The following is an 18,148-nucleotide window of genomic DNA, read 5'->3' on the forward strand; positions in this document are numbered from 1 at the left end:
CTTTAGTGATGAATTTATATTTCATTTATCATATTAAATATGAGCTGCCTTTCTGAAGTTTCATTGTTTGTTGGAGATTAGCCAGTTAACAGGAGTTTTTTTTTCTCTTTTGATCTAAGCCTTATTCCACATGCAGGCACTAGAATCGATCAACACACTTGTAATTGAATTCCATAATGAAATTGAGAAGGCTAATTGGACAAAAGCACTTGTCCAGGCAACATATCGAGCTTCTGTATGGCTTTACTAACTTTATCATAGTCAAGATACCACCTGCATCTTGTAATTGTTCTTCTTATGTTTTTCTGTTCCTTGGTTTTTGCAGGCCCCTCCTGATATCAACATATTAGGAGACCCTGTCAGCCCTCCAGAATCAAGTACTCCAAGGCTTAGTAGCTTGGGATCAGTGGATCTTGTTGTGAATGGCTCTGTTATTGAAACTAAACTTTCAATGTATGGAAAGGTAAAGTATTGTGTCAACTTTTGGTAATTTGTTATGAAATGTAACCCTGATGCCTTATGGTATGGGTTTGCATTTTCGAGAAACAATTTAATGTCATGTTGATTACTTTTCTTCCCATTTTTCCCACTATTACAGTTGGACAGAAAGAGCAAAGATCCTCAAGAGCTTCTAATGTTAGAGCTCCTTGGATATGGAGGCAAGGTAATTGTTTCAATCTTGCTTGAGTTATCATGATTCATGAGTAATAAAATAGAAAACATTGACTGTAAAGAACTAATATGGCATTCTATTTGCACGTATGAATCTCATATTGATCTATCAAAAATGTTTAAACGAACATGACAAAGTGCCTGTATGCCTCTTTCCTTGTGAGGAAACTGTTACTGCTATGAGAGCCATGGCAGGCTACAGTTGCGGCAACAGTAGTATATGTGTTCTTATTTGAAAAGGTGCGAATGTAACTATTGAGAACATTTGGAAACTCTTTGTTCTTAATGCAATGATGCACAATTCTCATGCATGTTCGAGAAAAGGACAGGGTTGAGTTTGCAACAATTAGATTTAGTTAGTATTATTCCTTCAGTTAACCTTCTTAAGTAAGATTAGATTTGAACCATTCGTTTGTTGAGGTTATTAGGGCTTATATCTATAAAACGGGTGCTGATTCATGAGATTAATTAACGAAGATTATACCAGGAAACACAACTCAAATTGTCACTATTTTTCTCCGAGACGAGTTCCCACTTCCTCGCCCCTATAATAGTTTTCTCTTTGCCAGTTACCCTCCTCCAAAAGAGTCCTTAATGGACACACATGTTTTTCCAGCTATCATTTTTAGCAGAGTAATAGAGGAGCCTATGACCTCCAACATCTGTTTCTGAAGATGCATGAAAAAAGCCCCTCATGTGACCCCTAATAATGTAGGATCCTTACATCTTTTACTTGACTCTAGTACGTTCCTTATATCCAAATTTGCTATTATGCCTATTAAAATTGAAACATAATGATTTTGTTCTCATTGTTTTTTCATCCCCCCCTACCATTTTTTCAGCTTCTGGTCCACTAGGTTAGTGTGATGACATAGTGGCCCTTGCCGTTATTATCTAGGTGTCTTGCTGTATTTTTTATTGTTATTCTTACTCAATAGTGGATTTACTGATCGGTTTGTACTTCATGTTCAGCACTTGTACATTGTGGTTTACTGGTTCTATGATTTGTATCTTCAGTTGTTGACCTCCATTATTTATTGCTACGTACTATTGTAGGTTAATGTTGTTCAATCTTCTCGTGGTCTTAGTGTGAAAACAAAATTGCATTCGCTGAAAATCAAGGACGAGCTACAAGGTCGTCTTTCCATGTCTTCAAAGTATTTAGTATGCTCTGTGATTGATGAAAGTGTGGAAGATACCTGTTCTGGTACACCTGATAAAGAGGGCGACCTAAACACGTTTTCTGTGGATGAAGATTCTTTTATGGATGCACTGACGGATTTTACTTCGGATCAAAATTGTAATTTGCATGACAATGAAATTCCTAACTTGGTTTCTGATGCAAATGATCATACTGAAACGAATTCAATGGATGGTTTATGGTTGGAAGAAGATGAGCAGAAAGTGAATCCTACTGAAATATTTTACGAGGCACAAGACAATAATGTGACAGATTTCGTTGTTCTTACATTTTTGAGCAGGAGTCCTGATTCTTGTCTTTATGATGGTATTGATTCACAGGTAACTGAAATTGAAAATTATTAACCTTTATATTCTGTTCATAAAACACCATAGGTCGCCAACCCCAGCCTATTTGGCCAGGTGGTGATTAGTGGTCTGGCCTCATCTGTTGCCAGACGTGCTGTGTCTTTTCTGTTAGTTGCATTTTTTTTTCCTTTTTGTGAGGGTGTTTTGTTTTCCTCAGTTTTGAGTTTTTCTGAACCTGACAATGTGTCCCCCCCCTTCTTTTCCCTACATTAATGAAATGACACGCAGCTCTCTTGAATTGTTTGAGAAAAAAAAGCACCATAAATATATATGTCTTTTTAAATAGCTTGTGTGCTGCAAATACCTCTTCCTGCAATTACATCTTTTATCTGCTCATTTCAGATGAGTATTCGTATGTCCGCTCTGGAATTCTACTGTAACAGACCCACACTTGTTGCTCTCATCGAGTTTGGATTTGATCTTAGTACGGTTAATTCTGTGCCAAGAAATAGTCCTGATATGGCACCTGCAGCTCAGATTGTGAAACCATCAGACAAGGAAGATGGTGCTTCCACCATTGTAAAAGGATTGTTAGGTTATGGGAAACGTCGAACCATTTTCAACATTAAAATGGATGTGGATCGGGTATCAATGTTTCTTAACAAGGAAGATGGTTCTCAGTTTGCAATGTTTGTGCAAGAGAAATTTCTGTTTGATCTGAAGGTGAGTTTAATGTATTAAGAATGAATAAGAAAATTATGCTATATTGTGTGGTGAAGGATCTGGATTACGCTGCCTGATGAGTTCTGTTGTAGTGTTTTGAACCGAAAAAACTCTAGTTATCTCATTGCATAAAGTTCAAAATGTCATATCTGAGTAAATTGATACTCAATCCATGTATTTTTATTTTATCTAATTACTCTTCAAGCTAAACTTTTACCATTGATTTCTCACAAATTATACCATTTATAGTTAAGTTATTATAGTGTGATAGCATTTTAAATCTGAATATCATTGTATAATTTTTATACACATGACATACCTTTAATTTGACTAAATGTTGGTCAAAGTATACCAAGTTCAGCTTTATCAAAATAAAATGCGCCTTGCAGTTTTGAACAGAGGGAATATAAATTAAAGAATTCTCAAGTAGTGAATCTTCTGAAGTAGGTCGGAACTTTACAGTCGCAGAGATTTTTTTTCTGTTTATTACATTAGAGTTCCCCCTTAATTTCGTAGTGAAGAGTATAGCATATTAATGGCACGCGTGTGTTTAACGTGTATTTTTCTTCATTTTACACTAGGACTCGTGCAGTATTGTTGTCATGGGTAGTTGGCTGGGGCCACTCTAGGTCTATTGGGCCTCCATTAGGGTTAGGGTTAGAAATAGAATTAGATATCTTACGTAACAGTCAAGTAAGTCTCTCTACGTAAAGAGAGAAGATGTATCAATTAAGGGAATCAAGCAAGAAATTATTAGGTGAGATCTTCATCTAACCTTGGGCCTTGAGATTGGGCGCAGCCATCGCCGGCATGCCCAGTCTGAAGTGTCCGGTTCAGGGTCCGTTTACCCCTCAAAATTCCCCAATAGCCCTATTCTGCACGGTTCCTGATCAGGGCCGTGACAATAGTGACTGATTAGTTCACCCTTTGTACTCTCACTTCTTCCTTATATAATGCAATGATATGCAGCTCTTCTGCATATTTGAGAAAAAAGTATTGAATATTAACTCTTAATTTTAACAGCTATGCCAGCCATGATCAGAAAGCTTTGAACACTACTTTACTAGCGTTTCATGGTTGCCTATCATCTTCATACGAGAATAATGTGTTCCAGGGTCAATGAAAAGGATCTAGGATGGTGTCCTTTAGGGTGGTGCATGCATCGATACATGTGATATTTGGACGCTAGAGTGAATGTGCTGTGCTCATGTACTTGGTCTGTAGATTGTTGTCCATTGGTGAAATACTGAATTGTTCGAAGTTTGTTTGTGGTCAAGCGCTTAACACTGTAATATGTATTTTCTTTTAAAAAATCATATTGAAAAGGGTATGCTAGATTATTACTACTTGCTTTTGAAACACCAGTAACCATGGAGTTTTTTTATAAGCTGTATACCAGGGGATTTTTTTAGAAACATTATACCAGTGATTTTTTAGAAGCATTATACCAAGGAGTTGTCTGTGCATTAATGAAAATGCTATTAAATTGCCTTGATAGATTCACACATTATCACAGGATAAGGGATGTCTTATCCCTTTTTCGCTGCAAAATATTTTTCCGTCAATTGGTATCTTTGTGGTTATGTGTATCTTCATCAACTATCTTACATTTTTTTGTCTCACTTAATTTTTAAAAATATCGATCAGGTTCATCCAGGTTCCTTTTCAATTGATGTTATGCTGGGAAATATGAGATTTTGCGACATGTCTCTTGGGCCAGATCATCGCTGGGGTTGGCTTTGCGATATACGGAAGCCTGGTGTTGAGTCGCTTATAAAGGTATCCTCGACTAGTCAACTGTTTCTGTCATATATATTGGCTAATAGCAAAGATTTGTTTCTGCCTTGTATTTAATTTAGGGTATCATATTTTTTCTCATGCAAGTATATTAAGCTATGCTAGCTGTGGATTCAAGCATGGCTAATAAGATAAAAATTTTCTTTTCTTGGCTATGACGTAGCCACAAAAGCTATGTGAATCTAACTTGCGGTAATAGATTGTGTTGGCTATTTAGTACAGGTTGAAGCTTTGCTCAGTGGTTTTGGGCTGCGATGAGTTGCAGCTTGCTGGTGGCTTTTGCCTGTTATTTATAGCTGAAAGATAACACTAGTATTGAGTTGCATGCACCAACCAATTCAACCCAAAAGCTTAAGCTGATGGGGAGAGGTGGGCAATTCACTTATAGTTCAACACTCCCCCTCACGTGTAGGCTCCCTCCGGCTTCAAACGTGAAAATTAGGAGTCGGCTGCAATTATTTTATTTAATCGCGCCCACCAGGATTCGAACTCAAGACCTCTGGCTTTGATACCATATTGAGTTGCATGCACCAACCAATTCAACCCAAAAGCTTAAGCTGATGGGGAGAGGTGGGCAATTCACTTATAGTTCAACAACTAGAAGACAGCTATAGTGTCTTGCGTGTCTTGCTCCCTATGGCAAAGACTAGACTTGACTTACTTGCACCCTAAGGAAAATACTTGACTTACTTACAACCTAAGACAAAGACTTGACTCATTGACATGACTCACACTAATTGCAACAAGAATTATACTAACAGATTGTACAATATTATCAAAGCATCTAAAGGCCTGTTTGGACGGTTCGGATTTTGGTTCAAATTCTTAGCAACTAAACTAAAATTGCTAGGGCAATCTCCCACTTCCAAAGCTCCAGGGGTGTAGATGGATCAATCCGGCACAGTTTAGTGGAGCCCCATGGGATCCATGCAACAGCTAGAGGGGCATGGGTCAACCCAGCCAGTCCATATGCTCCGCCTGGATTTACCCAAGTAGTTGTGTGGGCTGAGGGAACCACAAGATCAGGTGGAGCTGATAACACGAACCACATTAGAGAGAGAGAGGGAGAGGGAGAGGGAGAACATTAATTAATTACAAGTTTAGTCACATGTTAGGTAATTTTATCCGCAATTTGTATTTTAGCAATGTTCCTAGAATCAGGTCCAATATTGTAATTGAAAGGAGGGAGGGAGGGAGGTTGTCATGTGGGGTTAGCATTCTTCGATCTATTTTCTATCCTAAAATAACGACTACTCCCTCCATCCCAAAAAGAATGCAACTCTTGCTTTGACCAACTTTATACAAAAAAAGTACTAACATTTATATCTCCAAATAGGTTTAGTATGAAAATATATTCCATAAATTTTAGTACTATTTTATATAAACAACAACAACAACAACTTAGCCTTTTGTCCCAAGCAAGTTGGGGTAGGCTAGAGATGAAACCCACAGAAAACAAGAATAAGAAACACAAAAAGAGCACAAGTCAAAAGGAAGAGTTAGGGGTTAAACAAAAAGTAACAAAGGTCACGGTTCAAGTACGTTAATTGCTAATCTCCAAGCGCTCGTATCCATAACTAATTTCTTAGCGATATTCCACTCCTTAAGGTCTCTCTTAACCGTCTCGTTCCAATTTAGTCTAGGTCTACCTCTACCTCTCTTTACATTATCGCCCCGCTTTAAAACTCCACTACGCACCGGCGCCTCGGGAGGCCTCCGTTGTCCATATCCAAACCATCTCAACCGATGTTGAATCAACTTCTCCTCGATAGGTGCCACCCCGACCCTATCTCGAATCTCTTCGTTCCGGACTCTATCCCTTCTTGTATCCCCGCAGAACCAACGCAGCATACGCATCTCTGCTACACTCAGTTGCTGGACATGTCGCCTTTTTGTAGGCCAACATTCAGCACCGTATAGCATCGCCGGGAGAATCGCCGTCCTATAAAACTTACCTTTTAGCCTCTGTGGCACCTTCTTATCACAGAGAACGCCAGAAGCCCGCCGCCACTTCAACCAACCGGCTGAAATTCTATGCCTACCATCTTCATCGATGTCTCCATCTTTCTGAAGCATTGATCCTAAATACCGAAAAGTATCCTTCTTGGCCACCACTTGACCTTCGAGGCTAACGTCCCCATCCTTATGCCTAGTCTGGCTAAAGTCGCACATCATATACTCGGTCTTGGTCCTACTCAGTCTGAACCCCCTCGACTCTAACATGTGTCTCCACAGCTCTAACTTCATATTAATCCCTGCCCTACTCTCGTCAACTAGCACCACATCATCAGCAAAGAGCATACAGCAAGGGATATCACCCTGTATGTCCCTTGTGACCTCATCCATCACCAAAGCAAATAGATAAGGGCTCAATGCTGACCCCTGATGTAGTTCTATTTTAATTGGAAAGTCACTGGTATCGCCATCACATGTTCGAACACAAGTCATCGCATCCTTGTACGTATCCTTGATGAGGGTAATATACTTAGTTGGGACTTTATGTTTTTCCAAGCCCCACCACATGACGTCTCTTGGTACTTTGTCATACGCCTTCTCTAGGTCAATAAAGACCATGTGTAAGTCCTTCTTCTCCTCTCTATATCTCCCCATCAACTGTCGTACTAAGAAAATCGCCTCCATGGTCGACCTCCCAGGCATGAACCCAAACTGGTTTTGGGTCACCCTTGTCAATCTTCTTAGGCGATGCTCGATAACCCTCTCCCAAAGCTTCATCGTATGGCTCATCAGCTTAATCCCCCGGTAGTTAGTACAACTTTGAACATCTCCCTTGTTCTTGAAGATCAATACTAATATACTTCTCCTCCATTCCTCCGGCATCTTGTTTGATCGGAAAATTAGGTTAAAAAGCTTAGTTAACCATACTACCGCCCTCTTGCCCAGGCATCTCCACACCTCAATGGGAATGCCATCAGGACCCATCGCTTTACCTCCCTTCATCCTCTTCAAAGCCTCCCCGATCTCTGCCTCCTGAATCCTCCTCACAAAGCGTTTGTTGGTATCATCAAATGAGTCGTCCAACTCGAAGGTAGGACCCTCATTTTCCCCATTAAACAACTTGTCGAAGTATTCTCGCCATCTGTCCTTGATCTCCTCATCCTTCACCAGAAGTCGACCTGTCCCATCCTTGATGCATTTCATTTGGTTTATGTCCGTTGTCTTCCTCTCGCGGGTCCTAGCGATCCTATAAATGTCCTTCTCTCCTTCCTTCGTACCTAGCCGTTGATAAAGGTCATCAAAAGCCTGACCTTTCGCTACACTTACAGCTCGCTTTGCAGACCTCTTCGCTAATCTATAGCTCTCGATGTTGGTTGCGCTCTTGTCGAGGTGAAGGCGTTTGAAACACTCCTTCTTCTCCTTAATAGCCCTTTGCACCTCGTCATTCCACCGCCAAGTCTCTTTCACTTCCTGCTTGCGTCCCCTACTCACACCATACACTTCTGAGGCCACCTTCTGAACACATGTCGCCATCTTTAGCCACATATCATCTACATCTGCTCCTTCTTCCCAAGGCCCCTCGCCTAGCATTCTCTCCTTAAACGTTTGTGCCTCTTCCCCTCTAAGCTTCCACCACTTCATTCTCGCAATCTTGGCACGTTTGTCCCGGTGGGCACGTACCCGAAAACGAAAATCCGCTACCACAAGTTTGTGTTGGGGGACAACACACTCCCCAGGTATCACCTTACACTCCCCAGGTATCACCTTACTACAACAACAACAACAACTTAGCCTTACTATTTTATATAAATTTTGTCAAATTTAAAATGAAGCGACGATTGCATTTTTTTTGGGGACGGAGGGAGTAAGTCTGACTAGGAATGCATTAATTGATTACAAATTTAGTCACATAGGAGTATTAGGTAGCTTTGTCCACAATTTGTATTTTAGCAATGTTCTTAGAATCAGGTCTAACATTATAATTGAAAAATACTTGTAATCAGCTATAGAGATGAGATGGTCCTCCTTCCTGTTCATAATTAGGGGCTTAGTTTATCTGGAAACACCAAAGCAACTGCATGTTCAATGGTGCAACACCAAACATTCAACATGTTGTGACCCAGGCGGGGTAGGATGCTTGTCTTTGATGTCATGCGGAAGCCACTGGGCAGTCTGTGATTAGGTCCTAGTGCTTAGGGTTTGTTTGTAGTTTTTCTTTCTGCTTATGGTGCTAGTTTTAACAAGAAACTGTCAGGACTCTAAACCTGAGGAGGCTATTGCCATTCAGTATACAGTGGTATTCTTCAGTTTGTCAGTTAAGCTAGCATACCAGTTGAAGGTTCATCTTCAGCTGTCGATCGAGGATCCAAGGGACTATGTTCAGTTCAAGAACATTATGGTGCCTAAGTGTGTCCTAGCTTCTGTTTACCTTAGTCAACTTAATTAAGCGTAATCTGCTTTTGGCTTGTATAAGGGGAAAGACATCATACTCCTGAGGACTTACCGAAGAACAAGATATTTTCTAGAACGATAGGTAGTTGAATAGCTGTCGTCGCTTTGGTCGGGTGTATCATCGATTTATCGTCCGATTCAGTGCTGCAGTATCTCAACTACCAATTTTGGTTACCGTGTTCTTGATCTTGCTTGTTCTAGTTGATTTCTGTATAGATATAGAATTCCATTTTGCTCGTTCCTCGCAAGAACCAGTGAGTGGTTAGCCATCTATGACTATTTGGTTGCACCATTATTTTCCAAGGCTGAGAGGTTATTTGTCTTATGTAAACATGGCCTTTCCCTAGTCTTGCCTATCTGCCACCTGGCTGGCACTGCTTGTGCTGTTCTTTTTCTCAGCCAGTTTTTTAGATCCTGTATGTCAACTAATTGGTAACTTGCGTTGTGTACTAGAATATCTGGGAGGGCATGCATCTCATTGGTTGTTAGCACCTTACCTCATTAATTGATAAGTTGCTTTGGGTACTAGAATATCTGGATTTAAGTGCATCTCAATGCCTGTCCTGTTTGGGCAAGGAGCAAAAACTATGTCAGACATGCAATCTTGTTTATGAAGATAAGTTCTTTTTTTCCAGTTTCAAAATGTTCAGTTGAAGTACTAAAATGCTGATGGTTGTACTTTCTCCTGCAGTTCACGTTCCAGTCATACAGTGTTGATGATGAAGACTTTGAAGGGCACAATTACAGTTTGACCGGGCAGCTTTCAGCTGTCCGTATTGTCTTCCTCTACCGTTTTGTTCAAGAGGTATGTATTGACATGGCAAATTATTTTATCAGATTTACAATGTGTCTCTACTTTAACGTGCCTTTTATTGTGCAGTTCACTTCTTACTTTATGGAGCTGGCAACCCCTCATACTGAAGAAGCAATTAAGTTTATTGATAAAGTTGGAGGTTTTGAGTGGTTAATTCAGAAGTATGAAATAGATGGTGCTTCTGCTATAAAGCTGGATCTTTCACTTGACACACCCATAATCATTGTTCCAAAGAATTCTCAGAGTGAAGAGTATGTTTACATTTCCAGTGATTAGCTAACTTATAATTGCTACTCTAAGCACCCATTGATAATTACTTCCTTATGATCTAGTTATATCTATTCTTTGGATGTGATAACTGCCACTATAAGCAACCCTTGATAATTAGTTCCTTAGATCTAGTTGTTTAGATGTTCCTTTTGTTCTACACCATATGTTGCCAGTGTTCAGTTCCAGATCATAATAAGGTTCAGAAAGGGTATGTCAAATATCTGCTTGTGGTTAGACAAACTAATAGATTTGTATGACTTTATTTTCTAGTTTTCTGTCTGTCAATTTCTTTAAATGAAGTAACATAATGATGATGTTCTGGTATAAAAAAATACGACACTTACCCTGATACCTTCCTGCAGTTATATACAATTTGATCTTGGACAATTAAAAGTAAGGAATGAGTTCAGTTGGCATGGAGGTGAAGAGACTGATCCTTCTGCTGTAAGGCTTGATGTTCTCCATGCAGAGGTATGCATTGGATTGGAAAACTAATTTTCTGATTATATTCAGCGTATTCTCTTATATGATATTTTGATTCGTGCAAGTAGATAAATGGAATCAACATGGCGGTTGGATTAAATGGAACTTTAGGAAAGTGTATGATTCGGGATGGTCATGGCATTAATGTAGAGGTGCGACGTAGCCTGCGGGATATCTTCCGAAAGGTCCCAATACTATGTATGAAAGTTCAGGTAATGAATTTTGTTTTTCTTATTCTGTGCCCTACAACTTAATATGGTCTCCACTTTTTTGTTGTCTGATTGGCACTTTCTATTTTGTCACCATTATTTCCTACTTAAAGGCTAACCTCCTATTTGTCACATGCAGTTTCAATATCTTTTGTTTTGCAGCATGTATTACTTATCAGCTTGTATTCACTCTCCTTAGATTTGTTAAAAAGAAGAAGAAAGAAACAAATGATTCTCCCTGTTTTATTTAAAAAAATGTAAATGGTCCTAAGGATTGAAGAAATGAAGATATACTATTATGAATTTATAGTAAAATGTGCCTCCTAAATTATTTCATTAAGTTTTCTTCAGTATTAGAGCTATTGGAGTAATCGGAGTACACCCTCTTACTAAATTTAAGAAAATTACTGCACGACTAAAAAGTTTATCATAGTTTTAGGACCAGGTTAATGCACAACCGGTCGCTCCAGACCCACATTACACATGTTTTGAAGCTGTTTAATGCATTTGACAACTTAAGTTGTATGCATAGTAGTAACTTATGTGTCAAGCATGAGGCGACTTATGTTGTATTTGGAGATTGAAACTTGTCTTCACTGTCTAATAGAAATTTGTGCATAGACATGTACTCCCTCCATTCCAAATTATAGGTCGCTCTGGCTTTATTAGATACATAAGTTTTATTATGTATCTGGACATAGTGTATATCTATAATCTGCAAAGCCAAAATGACCTATAATTTGGGACGGAGGGAGTAGCAAACTTATCTTTTACAGTGTAGTAGCTTGTGTGTCTAGTAGCTCCTTGCACATATATATCCATGTGTAGCAGTACTATCAACTTATGCGAAGTAGTACTGTATATCAACTTACGCATTGTTGTATTATCAACCTTTGTGCAGTTTTGATAGCAACCTATGCAGAGACCCTATATCAACTTATTTTATGGTTGTTTGGTTTCATAGAGACCTTGTAAAAACATATGATATGTTATATCAGTTTCTATAAATTTTTCATTTTGTATGTGTGCCATCAATTTATATAGATATCAGGTCACAACTTGATGTTGTTTGTCAGCTACCAACTTATGTAGAATATTTGTTACCTTTACACATAAATTGTTAGTACGATGCTACTACTGCATATAAATTCATAGAATACTTATAATAAGTTCAAAACATATGCAATGTGGGTGTACTTTATAGATCTCATCATATGGAACACATGATTGAACATGAATGCTCTATCAGAAAATTATCAAATTAAAAGGGATGAAACAACTAGTACAAAAATAACAAAAGCTAATTAGCTTTATGAGCCAAAACGGCACATGAGCTCATGTGCGGCAGGCCACGGGCCACGGGGGTTGCGGCTCTGGCACGAGCGCGACCCCCGTGCAGTAACATATTTTCCATTGTTTAATTACTGAGCTTTATGTTTTACCCTAGGTTGAGTTGTGGGGTTATATGATTAACTAATATATGAACTTTCTTTTCTCCTGTTTTTAGTTATATTTGTCTTTTTATCTTTCTGCAGATAGGATTGCTTCATGCTGTCATGTCAGATAAGGAATACAATGTGATCACAAACTGTATTTCAACAAATTTATCAGAGACGCCTAACCTTCCCCCAAGTTTTCGTGAAAATGTGAACCGGACAAAGGAGTCAATTCGTCTACTTGCAGATAAAGTCAACCTTAGTAACCATCCAGTGCTTTCACGTACCGTTGTTGTCATGACTGTTGATGTTCAGTATGCGTTGCTTGATCTTCGCAATGGCCCAGATGCGGGGTCTCCTCTGGCAAAGCTTGCTGTAAGTATTTCTAAAAATGAGTTGTACGGTTCTACTCACTCTGTCCAAAATTATTAGTTGTTTTGGCTTTTCTAGATGCGTAGTTTTTGTTATGCATCTAGATATATATTATGTCTAGATACTTAGCAAAATCTATGTATCTAGAAAAGGCAAAACGACTAATAATTTAGGATGGAGGGAGTACTTTATAGGAGGGTGCAATTTTTTTATGGAAAAATATGTCATCTCATGTCATCTATATTTATTTCATATCTAGCCCATTAGGGCCCATGAGATGGAGCAGCCCCAGGGTCATGCTAGGGCCCGCGCACGCCAACAGTAACTGCGTAAAACTGTTCACGACTGCTCTAGGACTAGATGTTATTTAGAGATAGAATTAGATTTAACTCTAGAGATTGGTTTCTTAGGAGTCAAGTCACGTCATCTATATAAGGATAGGATTGCATGTCTTTTGATTAAGCAAGAAATAGATTAAGAGTTTCTATCTCTTCTTCTAGCCTGCCCTTGTGGTGTTGCCGCTTGGGGTCAGGGCCAGGCAGCCGACTGGGCCTATTGGGACAGACCCATCAGGGTTAGGGTTACATATCGAATTAGATATCTTGGTTAGGGGTCAAGTAAACCTCTCTATATGTAAAAGAGAGGTATCAATTGAAGGCAAGCAAGAATTATCAGGAGAGGTCCTCATCTACCCCGGGACTTAAGATTGGGAGTATCCAATGCCGGCGTGCTGAATCACAAAGTGTCTGGTTCAGCATACCCCCCTCCCCCACACCCCCCACCCCCAACATACACCACCACCACCACTATGGGCGTGACATTCTAGTGCTGCATGATGGGATGCTTATACATTTTTAATACTTTGTTGTCGATGGTACACGATGTATGTATTTGTATTGTCTTATTCCTGTAGCGTATTTACACTTTGTCTACTTTTTTCTGCAGCTAGAAGGTCTATGGGTATCTTACAGGACAACTTCAATGCTTGAAATGGATCTATATTTGTCTATACTTAAATTCTCCATACATGATATCCGTCCAGATACAAAGTCTGAGATGCGTCTGATGCTAGGATCTTATTTAGAGACTGCTAACCTGTGTGCTGAGGACTCTTTGACTAATGTGGGGGTTTCGAACCTCACAATGCTGATACTGGATTATCGTTGGCGTTCTTCTTTCCAATCATTTGTTATAAGAATTCAGCAGCCTCGTATACTTGTTGTCCTGGATTTTCTGCTTCCTGTTGTTGAATATTTTGTGCCTTCCTTAGGCACAATAACTGGCAGAGAGGAAAGTCTGGACCCAAAGAATGATCCTCTTATGAGATCTGATGATGTTATACTTTCCAAGCATGTTTTCTTGCAAAGAGAAAATGTTATTCAACTCTCTCCTGGAAGGCAGCTCATAGTTGATGGTCGTGACATTGATGAGTTCATTTACGATGGTTGTGGAGGCACTATATCGTTATGCGAGGAATTTGATAACAAAGGCCAGCTATACTCAGGGACTATAATCATAATTGGGCGTGGTAAAAGGCTTCGATTCAAAAATGTTAAAATTGAGGTATTGAACTTGTAATTGCTTTGTGCTATGATTCCTACTAAGTTAGCAATGTTTCCTGCTATAGTGCACTGTTATTTTGATGCCAGACTTACACCTAGATTATTCTTTGTATGGTCCATACAAGAATGGTGCCCTGCTTAGACGATGTGTATATTTGAACACTGGAAGCAGCTATTCAATCGCTGCTGAAGATGGTGTTGAGGTTTCTGTGTTAGAAAGTTCTTTCGGTAATGATGACGAGGACCTTTTGACACTTGAAGAGCATAACAAGAGAACTCTCCAGAATGGCAACGATGCTCCTGCAAACCAAATACTGAATTTTACATTTGAAGCTCAGGTATCCACTAGATCTCAGTTGTTAAATTCCCGTTTCTTTTGTAATTTATGAGAATAGTGTTTCTGTGCTGGATGGTTATGAATGATGAAGTTTGTCATAATCAACTTGGGTCATGACCTAGCCATCATAGTCGATGCCGAAATCCTTCTCTGGTAAATACATGGTGATGCAAGTACTCCGCAAGTTACACAGAAATAATGCAGATGCAAGGATAACAACAAAGCTGGCACAGTACAGTTAATATTTCAATAAGAGATAGGTGGTAGGCATTCCATGGCAGTTGTACCTTTTGCAGGACCAGAGTAACATAATGTTGAATAGATGAAATTTGGCATATTAAACCAAAGAATTTGACATTATCGTCTCAAGTTGGTAGGCATAGTTACATTATCATACATTGAGACTTTGATAGGCATAGTTCATTTTTTTCCATATCCCGCTTCCGTACATGGATTGAACCTTAAACTACTCTAGGAGGGAAAATGCCTAGGTGCTAGCTGAGGCTGTGCTGCACCACCTGGCACCTATCACTGCCTTCAGAAACAGATTTTTGGCATAAAAGAAATTCCACAGTATTTGATATTCTTTTTATCGGACACTCAGGATATCTGCATATCATTGTGTCACAGAAAGAGAGAAAACTGGTCTGGAACACAAACTATTCCAAAAGAAGGCAGTGATCAAATCTTCCAGAATTAGCAGTCGCGCCACAGGAAATGAAACCACGACCATGATCACCCTTATTCAGCCAGAAGGCTCTGAGCCCCTTCTCTCCAACCAAGCATGATAGTTAAGTCTCATCCAAAATCTCGTGTAGAAACTCACTGACAGAAGGAGAAGAACCATTGAAGGCGTATGCATTGCAATGTTTTCCAAATCCACCTGGCACTAAGTTCACAAAAGATGTGAGGCCTTCCCGAAGAGGTTTGCCTTCCCATCATTATGCTTGGTGTCACCAATCGGTAAATACAATTTCATGAGGCTTGGGAGCTAGGTTCTGAATGCCATCCTGTTGGAATAGATGAACCATAGCTCGCGGGCAAATACAATATTAGTAAGAAGGTGCTGAAACAGTCTCATCGGCCTGATCACGTAAAGGGCAGTGTTCTGGGTGGGGTAGTCCTGGATGATCCAGCTGGTCCTGCAGTCCATCAACAACTGCGAATGCCAACTAAATAAAAATTTTCATCTTAGTGGTGCCCAGGATTTCCAAACTTGTTTCAGGGAGCAAAACAGATAGCACCAGTGAAGAAAACCTTGTAGTCTGAGCTGGAGAAGAGGCCAGATGCCGTGTGAGCCTTAAAGTGTTGGTCTTCCTCGTTTTGTTGAAGTTTGATTTCTTCTAAGATGTCCCAGAGCGGTACGTACTCAACTAAACAGGTGGAAAGACCTCCCTGGTTATCCTGGTACCAGCGTTGGTCATGGAGTTTAAATATATTTGAATTAAAAAGTGAAGTTTAAATACAAATAAAATAAAACTGTAGTGTAAATTGAAAGCATAAACAGTTATGGGTGTTTGATTTGAGGAATAAACCACTCCTAGATGGGATGGCATCATGAGTTCATCCCTTGATTTTGGTGGGATGACATTGCTCATGTTTCTACTAATTATGTGCTTATGGGGAATGAGGTGGTAATGGACCATTGCACCCTAATGAAAAATGCAAGTGAGAAGGTGATGGATCATCCGTTTCCACAAACCAAACACCCCATTTGTGAAGATTGACATCCTAACATTAGCCGCCAGTGCTTTTCAAATTTTGCCATTTGTTGCCCCAGCATATAAAGGCCATTAGAGTCTACTTCACCAGACCTGAGTTAACCTATTTTATGCAAAGTGAGAACAAACTTGTAAGTGGGTTTGTGCGAGCGCGTGGTCCACCCAGTGTATGAATGGTCCTAAGCCATTTTAGACTCGGGTATTGCTCGAGACTAAAATGGGTTTTCTTTATTGCATCCTAGCAACTGATCACCACGGCTACACTACCGGTGGGTTCTGTACGTGAACAGTCCCTACTGGTCCCTTCAGAGCCCTATGGCCTATGCCTATTATGACAATATGACAGTGGGACTATGCATGTTATTATGCCACCACTAGCTGATCTTCCCTAAATGGTTAAATTATCACATTTTGGATATTTATGAATTTTGATACTCCAAACAATTCCAATCTTGGTAACTGAAAACATAGAGAAATACAGTGACTTTGGGATACTCTTTTAAGTCGACTGGTGGATGTTATAGTATTATACCTGTTTGTCGCATTCCCATATCTGTGCCATGCATGTGATAATCCTTTCAGAACAGTGATGGATAATGTCCTTCACTGTTTTGAAAATACATGTATAATGTACAACTTTCCTCGACATCAAAAGGTTTTGAATCAGTTGTTAGTGCATTAAACTCAAAAAAAGCAATGGGGTCAAATGTCCAGACATAATTTTAGTAAACAATTAATTGGGACCCACTTTTGAATCTGTCCCACAGGACTGACTGGCCAAGGAAATATTTTGAGCAAATGAATTGTTCTGCTGACAATAAAGTTCAGTTTCATGCAATCAGACTTTGTGCACCTTTTGTATTAAAACATTTAACTTCCCTGTTACATTGTTTTGAGTATATATTTTGTCCACCCATGTTTTGCTGATGTACACCATCTCTTTGAAAAATGTTCAGGTTGTATCTCCGGAATTCACCTTTTATGACAGTTCAAAGTTATCAATGGATGATTCCTTGCACATTGAGAAGCTTCTTCGGGCCAAGATGGATTTCAGTTTCATGTTTGTCTTCCTCTCACTAACTTTGTTGACGTATTAATTTTCTTTTCTGATTTCCTTTGCTCAATGAGATATATGTTTTAACATTAAAACAGGTATGCTTCAAAAGAAAAGGATATCTGGGCTCGATCAGTTGTTAAGGACCTTACAATTGAAGCTGACTCTGGTCTTCTTATTCTTGAGCCTGTAGATGTTTCATGGAAATATACTTCAGTCAATGAAAAGACAAATATAGTGTTGACATCTACAGATGTTTGCATCCATCTTTCACTGAGTGTTGCCTCTCTTATGCTTAAACTGCAAAATCAAACTCTTGCAGCTTTGCAGTTTGGTAATATTAGCCCATTGATTTCTTGCACAAACTTTAATCGAGTTTGGAGCTCACCACAAGGTACTTGTGTGCTACCTACTCTTTATTTTTTCTCAAACTGGCAGGAGAGCTGCCCATCATAATTTTAAGAATGAATTAAATCAAAAATACAAAAGGTATTACACACTGAAAGCAATAAGGGTTGCGTGGAATATTACATTGATTGATTGGGACATAGATGTACAATTATATAGGGGTGAGGAGATCCTGTGGTTTATAGAAATAGACCCAAACGCGATCTCCTCCTATCTCTAACCATATCAAGCTAGGGACGGTCGGCTGCTATGGAAGCCACCAGGGCGCGGGTCCACGCATACATGCTAAGGAAGCGAGGTCGGGGGACAGGGTGCTCAGGAGCCATGACCGCACGATGCAGTCCATCCTGATCAAATCTGGAGATTTGGAATCAGCTGCGTTGGTGAGGACGTGG

At 39.5% G+C, this 18,148-nt stretch overlaps 1 protein-coding gene across 3 annotated transcripts in view; it reads left to right on the forward strand.

The window, feature by feature from the left end:
* LOC112878977 overlaps positions 1 to 18,148 on the forward strand; it is a 58,178-nt gene that overhangs the window by 20,105 nt on the left and 19,925 nt on the right. For all 3 annotated transcript variants that reach the window (XM_025943269.1, XM_025943271.1, XM_025943272.1), the window contains 15 exons: positions 137 to 235; positions 326 to 463; positions 599 to 664; positions 1,729 to 2,193; positions 2,563 to 2,883; positions 4,531 to 4,662; positions 9,779 to 9,892; positions 9,968 to 10,152; positions 10,534 to 10,642; positions 10,723 to 10,866; positions 12,399 to 12,674; positions 13,617 to 14,234; positions 14,359 to 14,571; positions 17,248 to 17,351; positions 17,444 to 17,739. In XM_025943269.1, the coding sequence (XP_025799054.1) occupies positions 137 to 235; positions 326 to 463; positions 599 to 664; positions 1,729 to 2,193; positions 2,563 to 2,883; positions 4,531 to 4,662; positions 9,779 to 9,892; positions 9,968 to 10,152; positions 10,534 to 10,642; positions 10,723 to 10,866; positions 12,399 to 12,674; positions 13,617 to 14,234; positions 14,359 to 14,571; positions 17,248 to 17,351; positions 17,444 to 17,739 (3,280 nt within the window). The remainder of the gene's footprint in view (positions 1 to 136; positions 236 to 325; positions 464 to 598; positions 665 to 1,728; positions 2,194 to 2,562; positions 2,884 to 4,530; positions 4,663 to 9,778; positions 9,893 to 9,967; positions 10,153 to 10,533; positions 10,643 to 10,722; positions 10,867 to 12,398; positions 12,675 to 13,616; positions 14,235 to 14,358; positions 14,572 to 17,247; positions 17,352 to 17,443; positions 17,740 to 18,148) is intronic.

This window comes from Panicum hallii, chromosome 1 (assembly GCF_002211085.1).
Source record: "Panicum hallii strain FIL2 chromosome 1, PHallii_v3.1, whole genome shotgun sequence".
Lineage (NCBI taxonomy): Eukaryota > Viridiplantae > Streptophyta > Magnoliopsida > Poales > Poaceae > Panicum > Panicum hallii.